The 27,724-nt window shown below is 35.8% G+C and overlaps 1 protein-coding gene and 1 long non-coding RNA gene across 3 annotated transcripts; both read right to left on the bottom strand.

The window, feature by feature from the left end:
* Positions 1–21,979, bottom strand: LOC105336066 (matrix metallopeptidase-21). 2 transcript variants are annotated; one of them, XM_034471248.2, is made up of 8 exons: positions 21,834–21,979; positions 12,164–12,277; positions 10,142–10,611; positions 7,384–8,164; positions 3,511–3,807; positions 2,334–2,588; positions 1,854–2,029; positions 1–1,729 (listed from the first exon to the last, which is right to left on the bottom strand). In XM_034471248.2, the coding sequence occupies exons 3-8, from the start codon at positions 10,301–10,303 to the stop codon at positions 1,412–1,414; spliced, it is 1,989 nt and encodes a 662-aa protein (XP_034327139.2). In that variant the 5' UTR covers positions 10,304–10,611; positions 12,164–12,277; positions 21,834–21,979; the 3' UTR covers positions 1–1,411. The 2 variants fall into 2 exon arrangements, with proteins under 2 accessions (XP_034327139.2, XP_011438547.2); XM_011440245.4 differs by lacking the exon at positions 21,834–21,979 and adding an exon at positions 14,199–14,691.
* Positions 21,980–25,807: 3,828 nt separating this feature from the next.
* LOC136271090 (uncharacterized) lies at positions 25,808–27,415 on the bottom strand. The gene is made up of 2 exons (XR_010708914.1): positions 26,453–27,415; positions 25,808–26,206 (listed from the first exon to the last, which is right to left on the bottom strand). It is a non-coding gene; the product is annotated as an uncharacterized lncRNA (long non-coding RNA).
* Between the last annotated feature and the right edge of the window lie 309 nt (positions 27,416–27,724).

Below are 27,724 nucleotides of genomic sequence, written 5' to 3'. Positions count from 1 at the left end.
TGATTGTTGTAATAAACTTTATATCACCAATGATCCATCAAGCTGATTTTAATAAGGATCTGTTTCAACAAAATCTCGCTTTCAGACAATTTACTCGTTCTCTTTCACGCGCACATTTGCTCCATTTACTAAACCCCACCCTTCAAAGAGTGAACAACCCTTGGGGGTGAACATAGTAAATGTCACACACATCAATCCTCGGCAAAGAAGGACATGATGGCAATAAATAAATTAAACAAACACGAGAAAATGTACAGTTATACCAAAATTAAAATCTTAAAACATAACATTATCCATAAATATGCCTGGTGACGAAACAGAGACAATCATTACATCTGTTAGCGACGATAAAAAACAGGTCACAACAATTAGGTCATATAACCAAAATGAGGACAAATATCAACAAGTAGGTCAAGGTTACATTGATCAACAGTAGCAACATGCAGGTGGTATGTTCACGCAGATGACGTCATTTGATATGTAAATGATTATATTGCGTCATATATTGCATGAAATGATATCATTTAAAAAATAATACAATGTATATATCAAAACATCTTGTAAACTGGCCAGAATACTTGTGTATTATTAAAATTCGGTAGCGCAATTAATACAATTTTCTTATTTTCTAGTGAAGATATTATCGAACTACAAGTAATAAAGGGCGATTTTGCCTTTTAGCTATAAATCTGAAGATGTTTGGTAAATCTTGAAAAAACCACGAGCCACAGGAAGCTTCTCATACAATGAAGAACAACTGGTGATTGTAACAACTCTTGACAACATATAATCTGCGATTGAAGAGGTTTCAAAACAACTTGGGAATGTGTTGTACATAAATATTTGTCATTGTAATAAATTATATCACAAGTGTATCATGGATACCACCATATGCAGAGCACATGCGCAAAAACTCGTCTGTCCGTGCGAACTACTCGGGCTCCTTCCGGTTTCTTTCTCGCAGAAAGAGTTTTTTCACTGAAGGCAAAAACATCGAGCTCACAGATTTTTTCCCCCCAAGAACACTTCAATACATTGCTAAAATGTTGCAAGAAGTTTCGGAAAAACTGGGAAACAGAAAATAATACAAGCCGATTTGACACTTGCAAAATAATTATGTATCTCACTGGATCAACTTCCCTTTTCGGAAAATTGGAATCGCCTTGAGCTAAGTCTTCTTACGCAGCAACCATGCAGATTTTGCGAAGTTTTCGTACAACCTAAAATGGCTTTAACAAGGAAACGTTTTGCATAGAAACTTCAGCACACTTCACTGACACTCGCCCCTATTTTAGCAATACTGAGTTTTCATATCGCACAGGAAGAAAAGCTATGCCCGTCTTTTTTCCAAGCAAAATTTGATAACAGTAAGATAATCGCTCATACGATGAGCGAACATATGACGTCACATCTACGTTTTTTCAGTTCCATCAGGTGGCGCGTCCATTGTTCTGACGTCACATACATCATACCATTTCTCATACCAAGTTCCGATCTTTTTCACAGAGTTTCTAATCTGTTTTTGTCGAGGGTTGAACAAAACATTTTCCCAAACAGTTTCGTCTTTCAGGAAATACACTTTTTTGTCACTATAAGAAAAATACGCGACATCTAAATCGCTAGGCAAAGGATCCTCTCCTTCCATTGGTGGAAACTCCTCCCATATTTTTCGTTTGCGCACGCAACATCCTTTTGTGTGATCCGCTCCTTTAGGATCATAAACATAAACCTAAAATTAAAAAATAATTTTTAATTTTAGTGTATGATGCATTTTCTTAAAGTTGTAACTTTGTTTGATGCATTGCTGTACACCCCCTCTCTCTCTCTCTCTCTCTCTCTCACATTTGACTTACCATGTCTCCTTTAAAGAAATACAAATTTCTGTCTCTCATGTCAAAGTAGACTGTATCTATGTTCGCGGGAATACCCTCGGTTTCGTCAGGTTTAGGACCGAAGTCTTCGGTGATTAGACGAGGCCAACCATCGTACACACGGTCATTTTCGCTATCGTATTTGTAATAGTGTTCACCTAAAACAATGACGGGAAATACTATAATTTCAGATTTGTTACATTAAAAGGTAACTGTATTGAGTGAGCAAATATTTTGTAATAGAATTAAGTAATTAAAGAAATTAAATCAACCAAATGAACCCAAGCCATATTTTAATTTTGTACCACAGATACATGCTGGTTAGCTTCTTTGAAAATAATATTTCAAAGTTTTAATACCTTAAATACTTTAATATAAATCCAAACTCTGCATTAGTTTCCAGAAAACAATTGTTTTTTCATAACTTTAATTCTTTTATTAGATATTTTGTTGTTTGCAGACCTTTGAAGAAGTAGGCTGCATCGGTGATTAGTTTCCCGGAATAGAACCAGACATGCGCATAGCCATCAACGTAGTTCGGAACTCCTTTCCATTCTAGGGCGACGTACAGAGGGTCGCCATACCGTGTTCTGTTGGCGTGGTTCTCGTACATCCAGTAATGGTTCTTGCGGAAAATGTACGTATTGTAGATGAATGAACTGTCAGGCCGCTTACGAACCCAGTCAAAAATCGTATTAAACCGCCCTTTGCATACACCTGCAAATAACAATACGCCTCATCAAATGTAAACATTCCAAAACGTTTGTCATAATATTTAGGAAATTAATTATACGTGTCTCTTGGGCTTTTTTTAAAGTTGAATCGGCCAAAGTTATTCAAAGAATTAATACTCGACTCGGATGAATTGACTAAGGAAGAATCTGTTCTTAGCATGTGGTAGCAATTGGCTTCAATACCTCCCCTCGTTCTGTAAGCTTTAGTGAGCCATTGTTTTCAATTGATTGTGTTAATAAAACTGCATTCTTGTGACATGCCTCTTCTTGAAAAGATGCCTGAATCTGCCAAAAGGGCTGAATTCCGTTCATTGATACGTTTCCCTAACAGATGTACGATTCCATGCAGATACTAGTCAATGGAATTCTTAGATATAAGGCTTTCTGATTGATAAAAGAGGAAGCTACTGGGTGAAATCAAGGGAACAGTTCTTGTTCGAACACGCGGAAGAAATAGGCCAGCACCTGTCGTTACATAGGTACATACCATCTTGTACATAAACGCTCCTATTTCTGTTTCACCCAGAAATTATTGACGCACAAATCTGTGCACCTAAAATACTGTCAAAGGAATACCATAAATTGTTAAAAAGAAGGAACGGTGTTTATTTTAGATCTATTCAAGACGCATCCTGTTTTGATTTAAAAAAATTATCTACAAATAGGTGTGTTAAACTTGTTTTCCATGTTTAATACGAGAACCTGTTCTGAGAGTCAACTTTTCCAAGGCTCTGTGTTTGCATGTTTTGCATCTAAACTTTAGTTTAACCTATGTTAACACGATCACAATATGTCTTAATACTAAGCTTGTGATGAAAACCCCGGTCGTAGTCTACATTCAACATACATGGACATTAAAAAATTAAAAAAAGAAATAAACATCGGCATCGACATTCAAAACCCACCATATATCTTCTGCACGGACTTCCGGTCTTCCCATCCAAGTTCGAATCCCGCTTGCGGCACCACGTTCTGGTGGTATATGGCGTACATTATGGAATAGCTCTTGTCGGTGTGGGCCAAGCCAAGAACATGACCTATCTCATGGACCGCCACACGTAGAAGGTAGATGCCATCCTTGGAAATGGTGTCAATAGATTTATAGTCCTCCTCGTCATCAAAATGAACGTTTCTACCGCTCCAGGAATGCGCAATCTCGCCGCCATGGCCGTCAAACTTCCGCCCGCAATTCTGGTGTGAACCTGAAATGGATAGTTTTTTTAATGCATTCTAGTAGAACTTGCAAAATATGTTCCTTTTTGTTGTTTTATTCCTTAAAAACAAAGTTCTAGTAAACTACAAACAACGGAAAATAAGCTAATGATATAAGACAGATTATAATTTTAATAAAACACAATACTCTGTTATTGCCGAATACTCTCAATATAACGAATAAAAAAAACCACGACGCTTTTAAACAGGCAAATAACGAAGTGCCAAAGAATTGCTGTGCTTGAATTAGCACCTAGATTAAATGCTGTATTTTGACGGTGCAATTCAGTGGAAGGGCATGGGATATTATGAGGCAGTCGCTCGTTAAATGTGCTGATATGATTATATCAAAAATATACACATAATCTGCCGCGATTGTCGAAGTATGTTAATTTTATTAAGAGAACTAACCCACTGACCCAGTGAAGCAAGTACGGAGCTCTACTCGAGTCATGGACGTTACCTTAGATCTCCACAGTGAAATAATGGTTCTATTGGTGACAAAATAAAAGGGTTGTAGATTTTAATGAGAGCATACTAATTTTTAATGATATTTTCTATGCTACGTGTTTTCTGATTTTAACATTGTACTTGTTGTGCCGTTCCTTGTCCAACTTTTCAGCGCAAAGACACGTTTAGAAAACAAAGTCAGGATTACGCTATGACGAACGGAGAAAGCTTTGACATTTTATCAATCATATCAATTTACGACAATCGTTCCAGATTACGGCATTGCTTCCGGATAACTTATCTAGTGGAAGCATCTATTAGATGAGCACAACGATCAAGGTTCTAGGGATGACAAAATGGATATAAAAGTAAACCGAATACACATCTGACATTTTCATTATAAACTAGGTTTTAGTTTTCAGGCTAATTTTAGTGTCTTTTAATGTAGGGCCTTTGTGATTTGATAAGTTTGCGTAGATATAAAACATCGATATACACTGTACAGGACAAAAAGCCAAAGCTATTTATACGTAAAAAAAATATCAATAATCGAAGCTGCTTTCATAAAACTACAGTGTAAGCAGAAAGAAAAAAAATTCTCACTTACGGGAGGGATTGAGAAGTTGGAGCATACAAATAATGGGGGATAAAAAGATTGTTGAAAACCAGACGACAATTTCAACACGATTTCTCTTAACAATGGAGAGTTGTAAACAGGAACCTCGGCTGAATAGTTTCTGTTAACTCCTTACATCTTATATTAATGAGTTTCTCTGTTGCATTTACGATCGCATGCAATTAGAAAAGAGACTTGAAGAGAGAGGGGTGTAGTCTGCAACCTTCACACACTGAGAAAAAGGCGTTTATCTGCCGTGCACTCTGACCGATATCTACCTCATTTGATAAATAAAAAAGCATAATAGGACCATTATCCCACGAATACAAAGATGACTGTCGTGGAAAATGCCTTTTATACCCTAGACCAAAAACGAGGAGTTGTGTCGAAGAAGTTGCCCTACAAACGTCATATTATGTAATGATTGCCCCTGGGGTGCGCTAATTTGACGTATTAAATGGTCCCTTCTTGCTCATTTTCCCATGTGATCCACAAACAAGCATGTGAAAAAATCCAACAATTATGAATGAGAAGGTTTTGTCACTTTTGTGACTTTGGCGTTACTCTCACAAAGAATAGAGAAGGCTAAAATGTCTACGTTTCGGCACGATGTACACTATGATCTTTTTCTTGGCTCATTTTGATATCTGTTCTGCAAAACGATAAATATTACGCCACAAACCGCAATTATAACATTATAGCTCCAATGGGGCGGGTATCGCCATCTTGTGGTAGAGTTAAGGGCGGAACATGGTTTCCACATCAAAGAGTTCCAATCTAGATCTTGATCACAGAGACACTTAATTGGCAGGGGAATCTGCATGTCGGTATTAAGATCCCTGGTGCATCGATTTGCATCAAACAAATGTGCTTGTTAATTCGAATTTATGTTATGCACTCTAGGAAATTGCTTTATCACTTTACTTACATTTGAGTTAATGTATAAGCCTCACGCATGTAATATTGAAAAATTTATCGAGAGTTTACGAACTAATGAAATAATATTGAATAATTCTGCGAGCCGGTCTGGAAATCAAAGAGATCGGAAATGTAAAGAGTCTGTATTGAAAGTTGTAACAATTTATTTGAAATAAAACGATTGTGCATACTACAATTGCAGCCTTCTAGCTATCAAGCATATGCATAAAGGCTTCGGAAAATAAAAAAAAGAAATCCCTATGTTGGTTTTGAATAAGAGTGCGGTATATCGATGAGCATGTCAATCTCAAGGCATTCTGTACTAGGTAAACCACAGACGGATTACTCCTAGGCAATAACCCGGCGAGGAAGGATTTTGTTTGGACAAAACGGTCTTAACAATAATGTAATTTAACCCTGAACGGAAAAACATTTTTTTATTCATTATGTAAGAAAAAAATGGGGGAAAAGTAGCTAAATTTCAGTGCAAAGACTTAATCAAATTTGATTTCGTTTTATCAATTATCGAACTCTCAAAACGAAAATAGATGTGATCACGCAATTTATTTCAGCGAATATGTATACCAAAACGACGAGTTATACATGCCATCCAGTGACATTGAAATATCGTCTAGATTTGAAAGGTATTCGGATTTTCAACAATTTCGTCTTGTTAACCGCATTTTACTTTAGAGTGCGTTCCGCCGTACACCAAAAAATTAAATTAATGAGTTTTTATCTATTCCTGTATACTTAGTGTAAGTAAGTTTTAGTACGGGTTGGAATATAATCCCAACTTAGCACACGGGACAGCTGTTGCATGATTTGGAATACACACTTTGTGGGGATCATTTCATTTCCGTATTCGGGCCACCGACCGCTACAAATTCTATAACATTTGGTTGAGACAAAACAAACACTTCTCCCGGTGAAACCTCAAAATGTCAAATAAAACGTGTGGTAAAATATACAAAAACAAATCTTAATTTTAATTAAAAAAAACACAAAAAGTCAAAATTAATGCTTGCATGCTTGTTTTTGCAGTAATTATCCACAGAATTCTTAAAAACGAAAATAATTTCCTTCTTTAAATTCAAGTTTCATTAAGAATGGATACTATTGATGTTGCCGTAGTGTATGTAGATGGCCCCGCTGCGTTCTTTTGTTGCCCCCATGAAGAGAAAGGGGGTTGGGGGGGGGGGGGCGGGAAGTACCCACCCAGAATCAGTGGTAGATAAAGTCTCTGTTTAATATATGATTGCTAGGACCTAGCCCTAAGGGTTAATCTACATCTGGACAATTGACTTCTTCCTCCTCCTTTCATGAGGGGTCATACGGACACGGTTCGAAGCTACGCTGATACTACATGTATATCAGCTTATTTAATTTCAAACAATATTTTATTTCAAAATGAAATAGGATCGGACAGCAGGCATGGCCTTTTTTTGTCCCCTCCCTTAATATCAGCTTATAGAGGTCTAGCAAAATTCATGAGATAAAAAAATGGGATTTGGTGATGTAAGGGGGTGGAGACGTAAAAGTCATTTATGCGCTCTATTTTCAATATATGAAAAATTAGTACCTCTTCCAAAGGCAATCTCTATGTCTACCCGGTTGATATCGCCCGAAACATCCTCCTCAAATATGATCGGAATCACCTCGCTCCACATCCTGAACGCCAGACGTAGGCTAGCTCTCTGCTCCTCTACGGGAATCCGCGTACTGAAACCGTCCCGCAGCATCCGCCATCGAATATAGTCCTTGGTAAATTTCTGTCCGTCCCAGACGGGTTCACCCGAAAGGGAATTATTTTTTACAACAACATTAGCTATGATGGAGCGTTTCTGTCGCTCTTCTGGAGTATACGGTTTTAACAGCTCCTGTTTGTATTTCTCGGCATATCTTTTGATATATTTCGTCCGTCTCAATATATTTTGATTTTTGACAGAATCACTAGTAAGCACATTTATTAACTTTGTCTTGCTGGCGTCTCTTCGCCAACGCCGTCTATTGACGGGATCAGCGTCAGAGTTTTTGGAATTGGAATTATATAAGTTATCATTGCTCTCCTCCATCACTTCCGGTACAGCGTGGTCGGCTATAGCGTCTTTGTCCGCGTTGCCACATCGTGACGTACTCATGAATTTCCTCGTGACGTCATCTAAGATTCCCGTGACCGGAAGTTTATATTTGATTTGATAGTCTCTAATGGCGGTGTTGACTTGAGATGCACTGCACATTGGAAGATCCGCCTCCACTTCTTTGTCGGACAGCGGATGAATACCCTCCATCACTTCCATCAAGGCTGACCGTCGCCTTCTCTGAACCCGACATTTCAAATAGCCATATTTTTCAAGCTGAATCTAAAAAAAGAAGCAGTGAGAGGTGTATAAAAAAGAACACTGACCGAAAAATGTCGCTTGGTGTAAAAATATCGTGCGTGTAAGCAAACTGATATGCTTAAAAAACTTAAACATTAGGACAACATTAGGCTTCGGGTTTTGGATGTCGCATTTCTTATCTTGAAAGCAAATGCCTAACGCGCATCAAAGTTGACCCGATGCGTATACTTTTACATGACATTACTTCGCATAGCATGTATCAAATAACCTTAATGACTCTTTTTAATCGGACTCGATATTCTGGTAGGAAGCTATCGACCTGGGATCGGGGGGTCAATGGTCAAAGCCCGTGTTCACCCAGACACCAACGTAATATCTGTTTACAAGGATGGGTTCGCTGACAATGAGACGGGAAAAACTCCCACCGTAGAGGGTTTATCTCCTTTAAATTAATACCTGGCCACCGTCAATGGTGCTTTATAGGACACTATACAGATCCCGCTAATTCACGCAGAGGTGAAGGGGCTTGGAGATTTAATGATTATTGTTACCGACTTGAGTCATCCTTTTCTTACAGATTTCGTTTTCATTAGAGAAGGTTTTCTATTTTTTTTTTTGTAATGGTTTGTATCTTCGGCGCGACTCATCTTTTTTTCAGCCCTGACTATGTAGACAGCCAGCGGGACCTCTTTTTACCCCGTACATCGCCAAAAGAGAAAGTGTTTCATTACGAATGGTACAGCAGCTTATTTCACACATCATGTTTAGGCTTCCGTCGCTCATGAACCTGGCACTAAACCTATACATGTATTACTTATTTTACCTACATCTTTGTGTTCACTGACGGCTTTCTCATGTCGGCAGATTTCTATCGTGTTCAAGATAAAAACATATTCTCAGGCCATAATACCCGAACTCTACTATATTTAGACTTTTGATATAATGCTTGATTTATTCGGTACACATTTCTTCTCCAATATTTGTCTAATATTAGCGAAACGCCTTACAATATCACCTGTTGTTCCCTTGCGTGTGTGACATACTTTAACAAAAGGGAAAAAAATGAAATCGACGGCAATCTCATATGAGAAAGTGAATTTCGATCACACTATGTCGGACGTTTGAAATTCTTCAGACCCTTTCGTGTATACGATGCACACGACATGTGGAATGACTTTAAAGACTCTGGGGGTGAGAAAGGCCAAGCACGCATGGCGAGAGACAGCGTCCGGTATCTGAATGCTACTGGTGTGTTCTTGTGAAAAGAACATATCACGGCGCAATAACTATCTCCTTGATGTCTCCCATCTTTCTTTCACTCTCTCCGTCCGCCTCTCTTTCCTTTCCTTCCCCTTTCCTAACTACCCATCTCATCTCTTCTCTTACTTTCCTCCCTCCGTCTATCTCTCTTTCTTACCCTCTCTTTCTCTAACAAAATTTCATTACATATAAACTCTACCCGCATCAGTTAAAGACAAAAATTCATTTTTTTTGCACGCAAATGCCTTGTAACATAGGCCTCACAACATTGTTATGTAACAATTTAGACGGATCGACCTTAGGAGAAGGTGTTAGGTTTTTCCTCTCTGGTGTCTGAATTCAAAAGAACGTCTAGCTCCAAAAAAACTCTCTGTAAACTGAATATTTCACTGGTTTCTTCTTCATACGTGAAATCAGATGAGCGCTAATCGTCTGTTCGTTGCGCCATAAAATCTTAACTCAATTCTTGAAGTCATAACATTATCGTAAATTTTCACTATCGCATTTTTTTTTACTATCTTTTAATTCACTTATTCGTGTCTGCTACTTTCAAACAGGCATTTAAACTTAATGATCAGCAATATCGTTTCATGATCATTCAAAGAATACATGTACATTTTGATATATCAACACGTACCATGAATGGAGGTATTGTCGCTAATGAATTAAAGATTTGACAATGAAAAAAAAATAATTTACAACCTTTAAACGATCAGATCAAGGTTTTTCAAAACTTACCTCTGCTTCTCGTCTGTTGTGAATTATTGTCAATTGTTGATCACGAAGGTATTTATTTTGATCCGAATGGTCGCGTAACTGGAAAAATCGCTCTCCGGGCGCCGGAGGTAAGAAAGACAGTATCTGCATCACTGATAACCAAAGGACCAATAGTTTGGCCATGTTCTAACAGCAGTACATAAGATGATTGAAGCCAGGTTTTTGATTTGATTTTCTTTTATAAACAATTTTTTGTGGTAAATCGTGGAATCTTTATTTGTCACCTGTCGTGTCTGATGTTTTCTTGAAATTGACGACGTGTGTAGTCCTTCATTTTCTGCAAGTTGTCATGTATCCCGAAATATCCCAGAATTCACTTTTTTTTAAAATAAAATAAAAATCACACAAGCAGCAGTAAATCCAAGGTATTTTGACACTGGTCACATTTAACAATTCCGAGAGTCACTGAAATCTCGTAGTACTGCCATCGGCTGAAAATCAGAATAGAAAATGTCATGTCGGTGAGAGCTATCACTTGATTAGAGAACGGATTTGTTATCCAGACACTTAGCGTATTTGCAGTCTCAGTGACTGATATTACACCAAGATGGTATAGTCTATAATGTCTACACGACTACAATAGCTTAGAAACAAGTCTTCTGATCCTAATATATGTCTAATAGTTATACCCAGTTGTCAATATCGGCGCGTGTGAATTGGTTTTTGTAACCCCCTTTTTCATCCTCCCCTGTTTTCAACTGGCCGCGCGCCGGTATCTCGTTTCTTTGCTACGGGTCAATAGAAATATTCATACATAACTTTAGTTTGATACTACTCGTAGTATAAAAGGGGGCAGAAATGTTGATAAGATTACCTCAAGGATGATTTTAATAGGGAGGGTTGGAATTGACTGACAGCCACTGACGTCTGCACTCGATACACGTGCCGAGTAATTCGTCGCGAGCAGATTGTTACCTCCCAGCTTAAATGACTCTAGAATTTCAAACCCGATCGACTTCTCTCTGATATTACATGTATTGGCTGTGTGTGTTGTTTTTCTCTTTTTTTTTCTATTCTGAAAAAATTCCCATTGGCTTATACAGATCAGAGAGACAACGTATTGTTTACAAAGTTTGTAGACAAAATATGTAAACAATTTGGACGCATGGAGTATCGTGTTTTAATCACCGATAGCCCGTAAGTTGTATTATTCTTTTGATAAAAAGATATCAAATAAAGTTACTTTGATATTATTTTTTTCACAGACCTTTGATAGCTGATTTTGAATCATTCTTTTCTTCAATGATAAAACTTTATTTCTCTCTGACATGCAAACGCGTGCACGTTATCCAATGCGGTTGGTGACAACAAAAAGTAGCCATGCACGAGACATGAAGACCTCTGCTTTAAGACATTAATTAACGTCATGATTAATTACTTTAAATCTTAAATTACATAAATCTGAAACAACGGCGAACCATTGTACAAATTGATAAAATATATCAAAAAAATTTAACAATGAGGAGTCTATAATTACAGTAAATACGACAGATCTTTGTTAATTAAACAAAGTCATACCTTTTTTGGCAGGTGGGGGGATTTCTGACCGAGGTGAACCACGAGGGGTTTGTATTTTTTTCTTATGAATGGAAGAAAATTTGTTGACGTGCGTTTAAAAAGGCCAGCCTGGGAGTTCGCGTAAAATTGTGTGTCATTTGATGGACATTGTCCGTCGTTTGTACGCCAAGAGGTCGTGAGATTAAAAGAAAGTGGAATCCATTTTTTTCTCTTTTCTTTTTGTAATTCATATGAACAGGCCACTGCCTTAAGGAGAGGTTAGGACACAAATGGTGCTTGCTTCTGTATGGTACTGGCCAGAATTTCATTCAGAACCAACCCTTTCATCGTGTTAAATCTAATGCTTATCTTATTAGTCACCTACAGGAGTTTCTCAGCGTACTTCAGTGAATTGGTTGAGGAAGAAAATAAACTTAATTAAAAAACACTTCAGAATTATTGAAGGGAGGTAAATAAGACACTTACCAAACTTGCAAAGTTATGGTTCCTGATTTTCATTATCACCATGGAGACAATCATCTTTCGCAGCAATTAAACTAACACTGACATAGTTAAGTAGAAGGTTGGGCGACGAGCCATCTACAATATTGACAAAATGACGCACTTTTAAAAACAAGAAAGAGTTATCACTTCGTGAATGCTTAACTCTTAACACCTTTACTATCATTTGTCAAATAAAATAAAATGGTGGTCATGGGAGACGGTAAAGTGGGTTCCATTGAAGAAACAGGGCGGTGCCGGAATGGTTTTAACACGTTCTAGCCACTTCAAAGCCAGGTTTGAAGTAGTCGTACTAGACCTGTATATTGAGAGCTCTGACCTTTCCAATCAAGATTTGTCTGTGTAAACGATTTGATCGTCAGAGCGATTCGTCGACGCTTCATCGCGACAATCTAAAACAGAGTCCCAAATTATCTTATCTCTTTCATATATGTTTGAAACAGTACGTAAGGTATATTACGGAATGTGAAAAAACCCAAAACAAAACCAGAAGAAGAAAAAAAAATCGCACATCGCGAATGAATGCATATATACATTTTGTATAAGGGTTATGCTTTTGATAGGTTTTCTTTGGAATACATCAGTATATACGAGTGCCAGGAGAAAAAACACAATGGAAATCAAAATTTGTTACTAGCTGGTCTAAACACATTACTGGAGGCTCGCCTCAATACTGGGTGTCTGCAGTGGCCGTTATGACTACTAATCAACCATCCAGCATCTGTAGATAATTAACAAGAAACGCCAAGCCTTTTGTTCACTCTCTCCGACTCTTGACCAAATATGCCTGGTATTTTCTGTGAGTAGCGCAACGTACCCTTGGTGAAAATTACACAATTTGCGCATATCGCAAAACAACACTCGAAAACGATTTCTGATGTCGTAAAAGTTCCCACATGTCGTAAACTGGTCTTAATTTCTATCTTATTACAAGCGATGTTTCTCTAGAAGTTAATCACTGTCATTTGATTTATGAAAGAAATTATAAGACAGGGATGATCTCATAACTGCGAAAGAAAATTGTCACATCGTACAAGAAAAATAATTAATTTTTTTTATTAAAAAATCCACATGCTTTTTTGTACAGTAAACACTCTACTTCAAAACCTGTATTTCAAATAATACCATCCGCCAAAAAAAAAACCCAACCCCAACTTATCATGCAAATGTTATCCTTAAATATCCATTTAATTTGAGACTCATAAAAGCAACAAAGTAATCATCCCTATGAATTAAAAAAAATGTCGGTGGGATCAGCTTGCGATCATAAGATGTGTGTTTTATCAGCCCTTGTTATACACGGTGAATACACCAAACTTGATAAATTCTCCTACACATTTAAAATCCATTTAGAGAGCAAGTTTCATTGAGAATTATATGCAGAGACATATACATACAGTGTTTATGTGTAGTCAAGCCCTTTAGCTTCTGATAGAAAGAAAGGGAAAAAAATGTCAGGGGTCGTTATATTGATTTAAAAATATTCTTAAAAATACATATTGATTCATCCATCAATCTAAAATAAAGTTTTTAATTTTGTATTTGAAAAAAGAGAGGAAATTCGTCTTAGCAAATTTGCTGGAATACTTGATGTTTCACAAAACGTGATTTCGATGGCTAATAAAGTTCGGTACACAAATGAGAAAGTTTGTATTGAAAATCTTTAATTTCAAAAGGGTTTGCTTCTTGTGTTAAGTCTATATGAATATACATATACAAGTTTCTGAGTAGTATTCGAGATCAAATGAAAAACTGCAAATCACCCTTCCATTAGTTTTTGTGTAAATTGCACTGTACAACTATGTCTAAAGAAATCGCTTTGAAACATTTTGCAATATGTCGAGTTTCAAGACAATTGTACCCTTGCACTCATAGGCAGACTAAACATAAAATATCGGGCGCGTAGTTTTTATACCACTGAACAATGAAGGTTCTAAGTCTTCGCAGACGATAGAAAAGCAAATACACAGCGAGAATTTTTTTTTACTATTTTACCTACCTCTTAGGTAAACCATCCTGCTAATCCATAACTTGAGACACACTTTATTATAAAAAAAAATCTAGTCATTTAAACCGTGTAGTGCTCAACAGACTTCAAAATCACTAGCCATCACACAGAGTATTAGTAAGTATAACACCAAGAGACAACATCCTACACGAGTCGATAGGGTCACATATACAGCAATGTCAAACGGGGTACTCCACAAGCGGCAGAGCGACAAGACACGCCGGTGGGAGGGGGATAAGATAATCCTGTCCCCGGGAATTTACAGGCAGCGCGGTACGTTTCCTCGCAGACTCAGTGCATTCAAAGTGGACAAATGCCAGCGATTTGTCTCCAGTTCTCAACAGCCAACTCTATGTATCAGCCTGCGTCTAGCTAAAGGCTGGAGATATAGCATCTATAGCATCAATAACACCTCCATGTTCGCTTTCTGCTAATCCTCCAGATTAACGATAATCTGTGCGCGACTCGTCATCCTCACAAATTTCAACTCTGATCCCTGGCAGGGTTAACAATACGCACACTCACACAAACACATGCAGCGGAACCTACCAGAGTAACGTATTTCACCATCCAACTCTCAGTTCCCAGAAGGTTTTGCTATACTATGCCGTTTTTACTACGCCGTTTTATATCAACCGGATTCTTGATAATTCTCAAGAATTACACATAATTTTTTTTTCCGAATCGTTTATCTCTCTCTCGCTCCACAGCCGTCCTTTTCTGTAATAATCCCTTTAATACACGGTATCAAACTTTCGTTTTTACGCCTTCATCAATGAACTTAACAGGTGTATGTAGTTCTGTACCAGTCAAAACAAACCTGAACCCACAAACACCCCCCTTTTTCCACTCTTTTGCCGACGACATAAAAAATAACAATGTGTATATATATTTTTTTACACTCCGTCTTTTATTTTTTTATTTTTCTTTCAAAGGGTATAAGCTTCTCTTTCAATCACCTCCATGCCCATTTTATGATTTATCTAGACGTACGAAGCGTCGGATTCGTCATAATATGACGGATTACCACGGCGCTAAAACGCATTTAATGAAATGCATTACAATTTTTCTTAACAACAAAATATGTACTTGTACAACTGTTGTCTTGTTTATACTAGCATAAATTATGCGGTTATTTAAGCGGGGCACCTGTTCGTTCCATTATTTACGAGCTCAAAGTCTTTGATTAACTAAAAACTTCAAAACCGCATTTATTGGAAGAATGGATGGAATTTTTGTATACATGTATTAGGATTCAGAGTGTCTCTTTATGGATCATCGACTTAAATGGCTTTTCCCCCATTGTGTCATCTTATTCATTATGCAAATTAGGAAGCAAATCTCGTAAATATTCATACCAAAACATAACCTTTAATGACCCACTGACCTGATATGTCCGAGTTATAGTAAAACAGCCTAGTGCGATTTAACTTTAAAAGAAAATACTATTCTGAATTTTAAAAACCCCAGGTATTAAAAATGATTTCAAAAACGTATCCATTGTAGGAAAAGAAATTAAACTACTTCATTGACAATATACATGTTGGCATACACGAGACGTCTGGTCGTACGAAATTCTGTGTTTATATAAGAAAAGAAAACAAACTTCAAGCATGGACGTTTCCCTTGTACCACAAGACGAAAGAAATATTTTTTATGTGTTTCATGGAGCGCAAACCGTCTGCCAATTGTTTCAAGAAAACGTTGACCTGAAGCCCGGAGTTCTCGGGAAGAACGCGTCTGATGAGTGCAAAAAGTTCGAACATCATAAATACATGTACATGTAATTTCATTTTTGCCTCTGAATGTCGTCCTCGGGAAAAATATCCTTATAAATAATAATATAAATATAATCCAAAAACAAAAAATGTACATGTAAATCGGAAATAAACTTTTATTTTATTGGTCTATGTTGAATGTTTTGATGAATTTTGAAGTTTTACGGAGGGATGTTTATAATAATTCACAAAATTATTATTTACCAGAAAACGAACTTCTATTTTGTTTCCATTTTCTGTTTTAGCGCAAGTTAAGTGTTTTTGACAACAATTTGTTTTTTCATTGTGGTTATCATAATAGGTTCAAAACAATTAGCATTACCATATTTCGTCATTACCATAATGTTTTACCATTGTATACTTTAAAAACAGAATATACGGTATAAATATATCTATATAATAATACTTGTGTATACAGACGCGCATTATCAGGCGGAGAGCACATTTGATAGCGACAGGTAAAACGGCTAGGTAGATAACTATTACCTACATACACCTGGCTGGATAGTAAACGCTGGATTTCCCACGTAGTCGAAGAGAACCGAAAAGTCTGTGTACTTTATATTCCAGTACAAAGCTAACCTTGAGAACACACATAGACCCTTTTCACACCAGGGGTGTATATACCTACATTTGTATTAGATAATACCCCGGGATTCTATTGTCTCTCCGTGAGTCACCGCCTTATAGTTGAACCCACCCAAAAACTTCAAATTAAACGGAGATAAAAAAGAGAGAAATAAAACCCAAACAGCTTAAACCGTTCCTTCCATTCTATGTCTGGGCGCCCTACCAGGATTTTATTTCAAAAGCATATACAAGAACTTTCATCACACGTTTGACAATGTTGTTGATGTTTTTGTCCATATCTATAAATCGATCGAACAGTTACGTCTGAGTCCAATTCTATTTTTTTTTTAATTGTGATTGGTGCTTTTATTAAAATAAAGTCCATTGCATTTTATTTAATGTAGTGGCATGAATGATATTTGACGTAAACAGGGCGCAAAGCTAATGCAATAACATACTTTTCTTCCAATAAAATTGTTTTAAGCCCAATAAGGAAAAAGAATTGAAAGAAATAAATGTCCTTTTGCAGACAACGAAAACAACGAAATACTCGATTTGCACATTTTACCATCATAAGATATAATGCACAAAATTTAGTTGTTGTGAAGACAAAATTAATTCTGTATTAAGTGCATTCAAATATATGCACAGTGGACCTCCTTTAGACCAAGGTATGTTCCAGCTTTAATGGAACCTTTGGATAAAGACCGAACAACCACAAGCGGGTAAGTTTAGTGTCAAAGTAGGCGCTGGCACGATAAAAAGAAAGACCTTGTCCCTCGAGAGAAATAGTCTCGATTACGACGTAAAACAACACGGAGATCAATCAATCTTATATAGTTCTACCGAAGTCTGACAGATGTAATTCTGATGAAGTCACCGTGAATTATTTTACGTAATTAACGTAATTTTTTTTTAAATTATGATAATATATCCTAATAGAATCCTAATAAATCACGAAAAGAGTCTTTCTCGCCACATGGCGGAACTGCATCTGGTTCATTCTACATATTTCTATCCGTTTGAAGCTTTTTTTTCAGCACCGCTACTTTATGAGGGAGACTGATTTCTGTTGACAACAGAAAGAAATGAGAAATCTGCACACTTCTTGGCGATGAAGATAATGTTTCTCTGCGGTTGATCACACACCTAGTCGTATTTCCTAACGATGTTATAAAAGCGACTTAACAACGACTGAATGATCTTTAACTCCTGCGACGCCCCCGTTTTCAAGGCAAGACATCATTGAACAAAAAAAACCAACCCCAGCGTGTCTTGTCTTATATCGGAAACCGCGAAGATAAGTTGTAACTTTTACTGATTCTCACTAAAAAAAGATAAATGTTACCATTTCCTCTGACATAATAAATCGGCTGGTAACATCTTCATTATGTGATTGCGGTGCTGTAGATTAACATTAGCGATCCCCTATCGCATCCATCTTCACTGAACGCGCCGAGGTAGGTAGACGAGTTGAAGGGTGTGTTCAGTTTGCTTCAGACATATGTATGAACAATCTCTTTTACAATGTTTTGCAAGTGATTTTATACCTCGAAGAACAAAGATGTAAACCAAAAAGGTGTTTTTTAATTGTCTACTTGTCTAATATGTACAGAAATCCTGATGCAAACGCGCAATACATTGAGTAGTACAAAGCAAAACAAAAAAACGCAACACTAACGTTTATTTTGTAAGTTTATGAAACGAATTATGGAGATATACATTGTATATGTATACGAAATATTTTAAAGGCTGTGGCAAAGTTTAACATTAAACAATTGTCACCGATTCAATTTAAATCTGATTTTAAATCAGAATTAAGTTTTTGATTAAAAAAATTAAAAAGTGTCGAGCAATTTACTGGAATTTTAAATGATGTAATGTGACATTGAAAAATAAATCTTAACCTTGAAAATATTTTTAAATAACAGTTTGCATCGATTTATTCTTCTTCGTCTGTTTGCACAATATTTTTTAAAACTATTTTTTTTAGATAACAATTTTGCAATATTCAGGCCCAATTTATTTATCACGACGATATGGAACTTTCTTTCTGTTACTCTAAAAAATATTACGCGTGCTTATAAGTAAATGCATAAAACTAAATGAAATGCATAAACCATAAATATCTTATCTTCAGGGTATAAACTGAGCCCAGTATCAATGTAAATGGAGAATTTTCGCTAAGAGACATTATTAAATTTTTTCTCTGATTTATCTTTTCGCATATAAGACCCGGTTTTTTTATGAAACCCAATCAAATGTAATTTACTGTATAACAATAAATTGATGACACACTTTATGGTAGCCTTGAAGGATAAGTCAGTTTCTCTCTTGTCAGTATGTCTGATGCCAAAGTATACGAGCACCCAAAGAAGCTTGAATTTTACTTATTTTCAATCTGGGTGATTGTAAAATTGTTTTGAGAGAGAATTACGTAGCAACCCTAATCCAAACAATAATTGGTCACTACTCATTACTAATATTTGAAATATTTTAATAGGGATTCTTAGAAATTTTTTCTTATAGTAAGATTATTTACTTGGTTGTAGCATGGATAATAGATACGCAAAAATGACATATTTTTAAGGTTAGGTGTAGTGACTTTGAATTTAGATCGCTTTGAGTTATAAATAGAGAATTTCATAACATTTTACATAAAAGAAGCAGACTTAACCATGACGTCTGCAAAGTGAATATCGTTCGAGACAAATTTTGTTAGGCAAATGAAAAAGAAGTATCAAATTTTACTAATAATGTTTTTTTTCTCCCACTTATGATCATAATTATTGCGAAAGACGTTTATGACTAGTTATTTCATTAAGAGGACAATATCAATTAACCTTTCGTTTGTTATCTGTTGATGTTCCATTACAAAAGAGGGGTAAAAAACACAGAGGGGGGAATAAAAAATTGACGGAATACTTCAGAATACTTAAACAGGTTGTAGTTGAAATCGTTAATTATCTTAAGCGTTTGTATGCACTTTCAGCAGCCTTTCACTGTTTTCAAATAATTAACCTTGCGCGGAAACAGTGTACTTTTTGGCCGAGATCGCTTTGCTTTCGCTGCAGGGTGTGCATTAAATATCATTAGAGCTCTTTTGAACTCCCGTCAAAATATTTATTTGACAAAAGTGAACCCGCAACGCCGAGTTAAGTTCTTTCTAGCTCAATAGCTGCTTCATAGACACTCGTATTAATTAGATCTATGGGTTTCAAATGAAGGAAGTAAATTTGGCAATTTTCAAACCAGCGGTAGACACTTTCACTTCAGAACATATTATACGCAACATACTTTTGTTAATTTTTTTTTCAAAGAAAATAAAATAATGAAAAACCTCCAACAAATGATACAATATGAAGCAGTTCTGTTTCTTGTCGATTTGCTCCAGTTTGCCTTTCTCGTCCGGGTTCGATAACGAGCATATCTCCTCTCACTTTTTTATTTTTTTCGTAAAGTTTATCGAAATCATCTCTTTAAGCTTCAAACCACCATCAAGCGTATGGAAATGAAGATGTTATTGAGTTTAATGCACGTTGCCATCAGAGGGATTAAAACCCATAGCTATTAGATTTATATCCATATTTTATGCATGCATTAAACGATCGCAGTAAACACAATATTCAACCCACAGGCTTCAGTACGATGGGTTTTTTTTTTCTGCTACTTGTGTCTCAGTTCAATTTGCTCTCTTCCTCTGTCTCGATATCAATCAAAAATGTCCAAACGGAATACGACGGAGCTAACATATACCTGTTCCAAAAATATTTTTACGCGTGGAACACAATTAATAAAGCACTTGGAGTTTTGTTTTGTGTCCTTTTTTTTTTAAATTTGCATCAGGAGCAGGTGTAAAGGATTTTGTGTCACGGGCGACAATTCGACTTTTATTTTATTCTATTTTTGAGGGGGGGGGGGGGGGTTAAATAAGTTCTACGTTCAGTAGTACTGAAATGCTTGACATCGGGGAATTTTGCAGAATAAAGAAGGGTTGTAGCGCTCTGGAAGCATGAAATCATTATCCATTGAAGTTTACAAGCATTATAATGCTACAAAGGAAAAATTATCTTCTTTTTACCATGAATACAACTTGTGTTTACACCAGATAGAAATAAAGAATCAAACGACGGAAAAAACGTTTAGATCAACTCTTTATTACTTAATTCATAATTTTGAAATAATTTGATAGTTTAAAAGTTATTTTTTTTTCACAGGTGCTTGTACCTTTCTTAAAGCCTGTGATTTTACATAACCTTTCTAAAGAGTCTATGTCGAATTCAACTTTTGATCTAAGAGCTTAACACAGGTGTGCGAATTTTTATAACTTTTAAAGAGACCTAACGAATTTGATTTCATGAATAACAGCTTTTTATGCGGTTAATACCTGTCTATGTTCATTCAGAAATTCGAACAGAGTGCTCATTTCTATACTTCTTTGCGTAAGACTTTTAGATATACGCATATAGATATAAGGACTATATCAGTTTGATACGAGGGTAGAGATGTGATTATTCATTTTCAACTGTATGATTATTTCATCCATTTCCAGTACTGGTGGGTTGGGTTGGGATGGCTAGATGGTGTGTAAAATCGAACGGTTTGGAGATATTTCATTTTTTTTCCGTGTCCAAATTTCGGTAGCTTATATTTACACATACATTATCTTTTTTTTCATTTCCCCCTAACTCCCTGTTGGTATATATATATTCAAATTAAATACACATTATATCAATGCCACCTATAACTGTTGTTTCTACGGGAGCTCCCAGATTATCCAAGTGTAAAAAAAAAGTGGAAGATGTAGCAATATTTTGGTAAGTCTCCTGGTAGAAATTGCTATCAAAATCTACTTTTGAATTCATTATCTAAGCACTCGCATTTATTATCATTTATGAACAGAAATAAATCCACGCGGATCCAAAAATACCCAAACTAAGAAAAAATCCGAAGATCCGAAAGGATGAATAAAGATCTCCGAAAAGTAAAATGAACTTTTTCGGCAAATAGATCTCGGTTTTTCGTAATAAACTATAATCCAAAGTGTTGCAAATCAAGGGCTGTTTTAAAGTACTTAGATTTTAATTAAAACATACTGCAAGCATATATATATAATACATGTTGTTTAATCGCTGCTGTCATAAATACTAGTAAAAGCTGGTCAGCAACACGTTCATTTAGAATCTGAACACTGAATTCGTAATGTAAAATGCCAACGTTTGTAAAATAGAATAGAGCGCAGTGGTAGACCGCAGACAGAGTGATATACAGAACTTACCTTTTGTACGCCATGTGTGTGTGGAACTATTAACTCCCATATATAGAATCACTCGCACATCTGACAACCGCGTTCACACGAGTCCGTTATGGTTATAAACCGAATTTATAGGTATACTTTACTAAAAATTACATCGATTTCTTAATTAGCAATTTAAATACGTCCCGGGATTTTTTTTAAAATATTTTTTTTGTTTTTTTTTTTATTTTCACACAATCCCGAATTTAGAACTTTCATTCATGTTTTCTATTTTTGATAGCTTGTCCTTTGAGGGGAAAAAGAACACACATGCGATATTTTGGTTATTTTTTCGCTGGACACGAAAGCACGGAACCTAAAATAGCTAATGCTTTTTCACGTTGGAGGAAGGAAAGGGCTTATTAAGGACTTTCTCTGGATATTAAATCAATACCTAGCAATGATTCCAGATCGGTACGGTCGTTTTCTTTCGTTGTCCAGAGCTTTTCTCCCCTCCCCAGTTTTTCGGAGAGCCCTGGAAACTAATTGAAAATGAACGTTCGTCAATAGGCCAATGACCTACGAGGTCAACGCCGGACTCTTGCTGTCTAGACGCGATCCCAAATCGGCAGATATTAATAAACACCGATTTTTGTTTATTAATGAAATATGACTTCGACTGCTTTTTGCTGTCATAGATAAAACACCTACCAAAAATGTTTACGAGAATGTTTTAAGAAACGATTAACGTTAAGAACTGCTTTTACGTTAAACCTCTTTATGGTGAATTATGACGTCATTACGGTTTTTAGTTTGCTAGGATAGGTCACTGAAAGACGATGATTCATATTCAGTTTGATAAGTCTCTCTCTCTACTATCAAGCCACTGTTTTTGTCATTGATAAAAATTGTCCAAGTTGATGTACATTTAATGATTTGACGTACTTTGCGGTAAAAGCGTCTCAATACTTTTCATTGATAAATTTGTTATTTATAGTACCTTAGCACTTAGTTTCAGTGTTAAAAGATAAAGATATCCCAGATCCATTTTCGAAAAAGGGCAAAAGTCTATCATGTATATAGGTGTTATGAAGGGGTAACCCGGATGTTCTTTGATGCCATTGGCATCTCAGACTGTAATGGAGGTACGTGTACGGAACTCCTGCATGTTGTGACGAAGTTAATTAACATAATGGTTGACAATTTAACAATTTCTTTAAGGATGTTCGCCGCTTGTCAACAAATGAACCACCAGATCCACATAGAACTTAATGTGTTTACCTATAAATTATTATTATCCAAAGAAAACATCCGTACATTTTAACCTTTAAAATAGGGTATCTTCCTATATTTTTTTTTAGAGCTCTTCTTCCATAGGAGATCAATACATTCTAAAATTGACCACGACCATCGAGCCCTCTTAAATGTTTCTTTCAAAAATACCCATTTATTACAATTCATGAGTTCAAAACCAGCTGGGGGGTTACAATTTTTTACATTTCAAGCATTTGTTTGGGGGGGGGGGGGATTAGGCTCCAATATTGTACGATTTTTCAATTGGGATTATATTTCGCATATGATGTACATGTACTTTTATCCATGCCCAATGCCTATGGTTAAAACTGTTTCTCATCAATGCTCATAAGGTTCGTTGAACTAATTTAAAATGTATTTAAACTGCAGACGAAATATCATGGAGTCTGTTCAGTATCCTAGACAAACTGAAAAATACTTTTGTTGGTTCTTATTAATTCAAATAAGAAAATATTTTTTAGAAAAACTTTTCAATATATATTACAAAGTGACAAAAAGACACTTTAGAGCTAGATGCAGGGTTTTATTTTATTTTTCATAAAAACTTGCATTTATCAACTTAATGAGTAAAGGTGTACCGAAATTATATTTCTGTAATCATTTAACCGAGTGTTCAAGAGGAGAATCATTTTTGGAATATTATTAAAGGTGCCCTTCAATCGCAGCATCTCGGGCCTTTCCGGCAGGCTCGGAAAACACCTCGAATGTATTAACATTACCGGATGTTAGAATTTTATACTAAATGGAGTCGCTTCCCATTAAAATAAGTATCGGCTAGACAGCATTATAAGTCGCTTCTGTGTTATATTTTTGAGTATATCATTTACTTTATTGAAGTCTAGCTTACATCTCAACAGATCGTAAAATGTGTTGTATTTATATGAAGTTTTATAATATAAAAAGGGGGTTGTCATGGACGCCTAGATAATACATTCGAGGTGTTTTTCCGAGCTTGCCGGAAAGGCCCGAGAAGTTGCGATTGACATTCGAGGTGTTTTTCCGAGCCAGCCGGAAAGGCCCGAGAAGTTGCGTAATCTATTACACTGGTTTTTGTTCTAAGTATAACTTTATATCGAAATCATCCTATAAATTTTTAGTAAACTTGTACAAAGAAAGATCTTTTGGTATGCATAAATTCATGAGAAAAAAATAATTTATGTATAAAATTGGCAAATGAGAGATAAAAAGTTAGAATTTTGTTTTCATAGTAAATTTGGTCTTTAAAATAAGTTATTCAGTTTTAAAAATAGTTTCATTTATAAATTTTCAAAACACCTCAATATTTGTGCACCTCAGCGTAGTGTATAAGGAGGCTTTAGAAAAATCTTCTTTTTTTTAACACTGTCACAGGGCATTATCACGAGAAACACATTTGTCGTCTAAAATGACATCAACGCTCCTCTCAAAGGGGAATTAAAGGGAAAATAAAACATCAGATATAAAAATCCAAGTTATTTCTTTAAGTTTATTGATTTGTTAACTAAACGAGGAGGGAGTGGGGGGGGGGGGGGGCGTCAATCAGGTCTTAATTGCAGCCATAATGAAACTTGGAACACTGGTGCTGAAATTTCTCATCAGTCGACGTTTATAGAATTGTACATGTATAGCCAGTCACAGCTATAAACCTTGAACGACGAGCGCGGGTGATGTTGGAAAGTGGAGGAAGATTAAGGTTTTTTCTCCGACAGTAATAGCCTAAAAATATAGTTCAATGTTATACAACATCTTAATTTACGATCAACATGCACTAGTTGCATTGCATTGCAATAGTCATAGTACACCTAGATATGAAAGGAATTTCGATCGTGAGGTATGAAAGGACATTCTCGGTGCATTGTGTTTTTTAGTTTGTGTTCCAAAACCCAATCAGATTTCGCACAGGTGTTTCGGCCTATATATTCAACCTTATCAATATATCTGATCTATATAGATATACATTTAAATTGGTTTTGACGTCAATTAATATTCAGTCATTATTGTAAGAATGACAAAACAGTATACACTTATAGAGTACTCGTTCACACTGGGGAAATATCTCGATTAATGATCGACTGGATTAATGGGACATTTAAAATAATTTGAAATGACAGAATGAATGTAGTGTTTTGTTTTTAAAGCTGTTCTTCATCGTTTTTCAGCAGTATATGTTGTATACATTAAATATTTTAACGTAATCAGATTTCTATAATATAACCCCCTTCCATAGACCTTTTTCATACACATTCCTTCCGGAATGGTTTTGACGTGTAGTTTTTTTTCAAAGTCACGATTTACCCGAGACCAGCGTCTTTGTTGTAATGGTTAACTCAATAATAATATTTGATTAAATTCTTATGTTATAATTTAGGTTCTTTATCAGCCCAAACTTGATTAGTGGTCATAACTGAAAGCAACATCGATGACCGATTTTATCATATAAAAAATTGAACTATCATGGATTTGCCCCCTTCTCCCCCCTTTTTCGGGGAGCAATTAACAAATGGAAGTGAATAGAAGCTAATGGACCCCACCCTCCCACTTTCAAAAACAATGCTACGTGTCTGCTCGTATTAAGATTTTTTCTGCGCGCGTCGAAAATGACGTCATGAGACGAGATGACAAATTATTGGTTATTTTAATATCTTCTTGATTTGGCAGAAATCATGCACCTTGCTTAAACCTCTAAATGTTAGTACGTGATTTGGCAAAACAAGAGAGCGATCGATTCTCAAAAGTCTGATTTATTTCGACATCTGACCATAATTTATTGACACCGACTGTGGAATGTCGGTGTCCATTTTCTCCATCTGTGGTCACACAATGCACTTCTTCTGTTCCGTGGCACGTGGGTGGGTGCACGGATTTCTGGTCACCCATCTGGAAGATATCGAGTGGTGCACCCCCTGTACCCCGATTTGTTTGTTCGTGACATGAATTGGTTTAAATATAAAACTCATTGAGCTATATCTCCATTCATTAGCAAATGGGTTTTATCTTATGAAATCAAAATAATACCAAGTTTTAGAATTACATTAATATTGTCATTTATGTACGAAACTTCTAAGACATACAGGTATTACGTTTAAAAGCGTTTGATGGTTTCTACCCCCTGGTAAGTAGTCCTGAAGAAAAAACCCCACATATTTATGAAGAAAAAGAAAAAGAATTTTTTACATTCTTCGGATGAAATTGAAATAAGTTAAATAATAACTAAACTATTTCATTATAAATCTTTTCAACAAATTCCCTTTTCTTGCTAATTCCCTTCTAATATTACAACACGTGCGTGATTTTCAAAGTCACCAAAAATGGCCCCCAAAAGCGAATTTTACCATGTATGAGGGGAAGCAAAAAAATAATAACAATACCTACGTATTTAAACAGTTAATGAACTGTTTTTTATTGCTCATAAGAGGTCGACTTCTTATATTGTTACCAATTTGTCCTTCTCTTTCTCTAGAGATGTCTGTACGGTTTGAACTGGGTGAGAAATTCCGTTGCGTCGCGGGGTTTCGTGACGATGTAACAGGATACTGTATGTTTACCCACAATGCTTTTCACGTCTAATGTTTTTTGACGTCTGCGCAGACAGGAATGTCTTTATGACGGACGGTGACTTCGTTCAATCCGTGCAAATATTCCATAAGGTCACCAAACACTTGGCGATATTTCATTAAGGATGACAATGGTTGTGTACAGAAAAGCTAGCATTTTGTACTACATAGATAATTTCGTATTTCATATAAGTAAATAACATTCAACTATTGTATTATTCCCCCTACCTCGAATTACTCAGATTACACAGGCAACTAGGGTAGGCTTACACATTTACCGTTAACAATATCCATTAACATTTACCCCCTAGGTACAAAATTACTTTCGTTCAAGATGACATAAATGTTGAATGGGTCTTAAGAATTCTTTTAAAAGCGAGTAATAAATTTTGCGTAATTCATCGCGATTAAATTACGAAACGCACACACAGGGGTCAAACAACCTTAAATGAATTTATACATTACCAAAAATCTACATCCTTGATTTTAATGAAGTAGTTACCGGCTCTTAACACTTTTTGATATCTGTAAATAAAGCATTGTGAGAGGGAGATATTAAAGGATGTCTATTGGAGAAAGAACTGCTTTCTCCATAACATATTCGTGCGTGAACGTACTCAACTTCTGATGACGCCAAATTTCCCACGACACTTCATATAGGGGTTTTTAATTTTGCATTCAAAAATGCAAAAGAGAAAAATAATGAAAGATATCGGGTAACGTAAAAACAAGTCTTGTTTACAAATTGAATATTAAAGGTTCAGGGTACATGTTGATATATACAATTATGACGAATGCATTTCTTATATAAAAAAATGCATACAATTTTATTCTACTCTCATTGCCTTGTGTAACATATAGTTGATGTTTGTTGTCATATTTACAAAACACATTTTTTTTATGATAATAATCTTAAAAAATAAATGAAAAATATATTACATGTAGCTGAAATGCACACAATCCAACGAACCTCGCAGGTCACAACTTGACAGAAATAGCCTATGCAGTTTACTAAAGAACAATAGAATAGTCATTTATTCCTGCGAGGGTTAATTCTCTTTTCAGACCGTCAATGTACCTTAATTT

This window comes from Magallana gigas, chromosome 8 (genome assembly GCF_963853765.1).
Source record: "Magallana gigas chromosome 8, xbMagGiga1.1, whole genome shotgun sequence".
In the NCBI taxonomy this organism is placed as follows: domain Eukaryota; kingdom Metazoa; phylum Mollusca; class Bivalvia; order Ostreida; family Ostreidae; genus Magallana; species Magallana gigas.
Note: the sequence above shows the minus strand (reverse complement) of the source record. Positions and strands in the feature narration are given on the sequence as shown.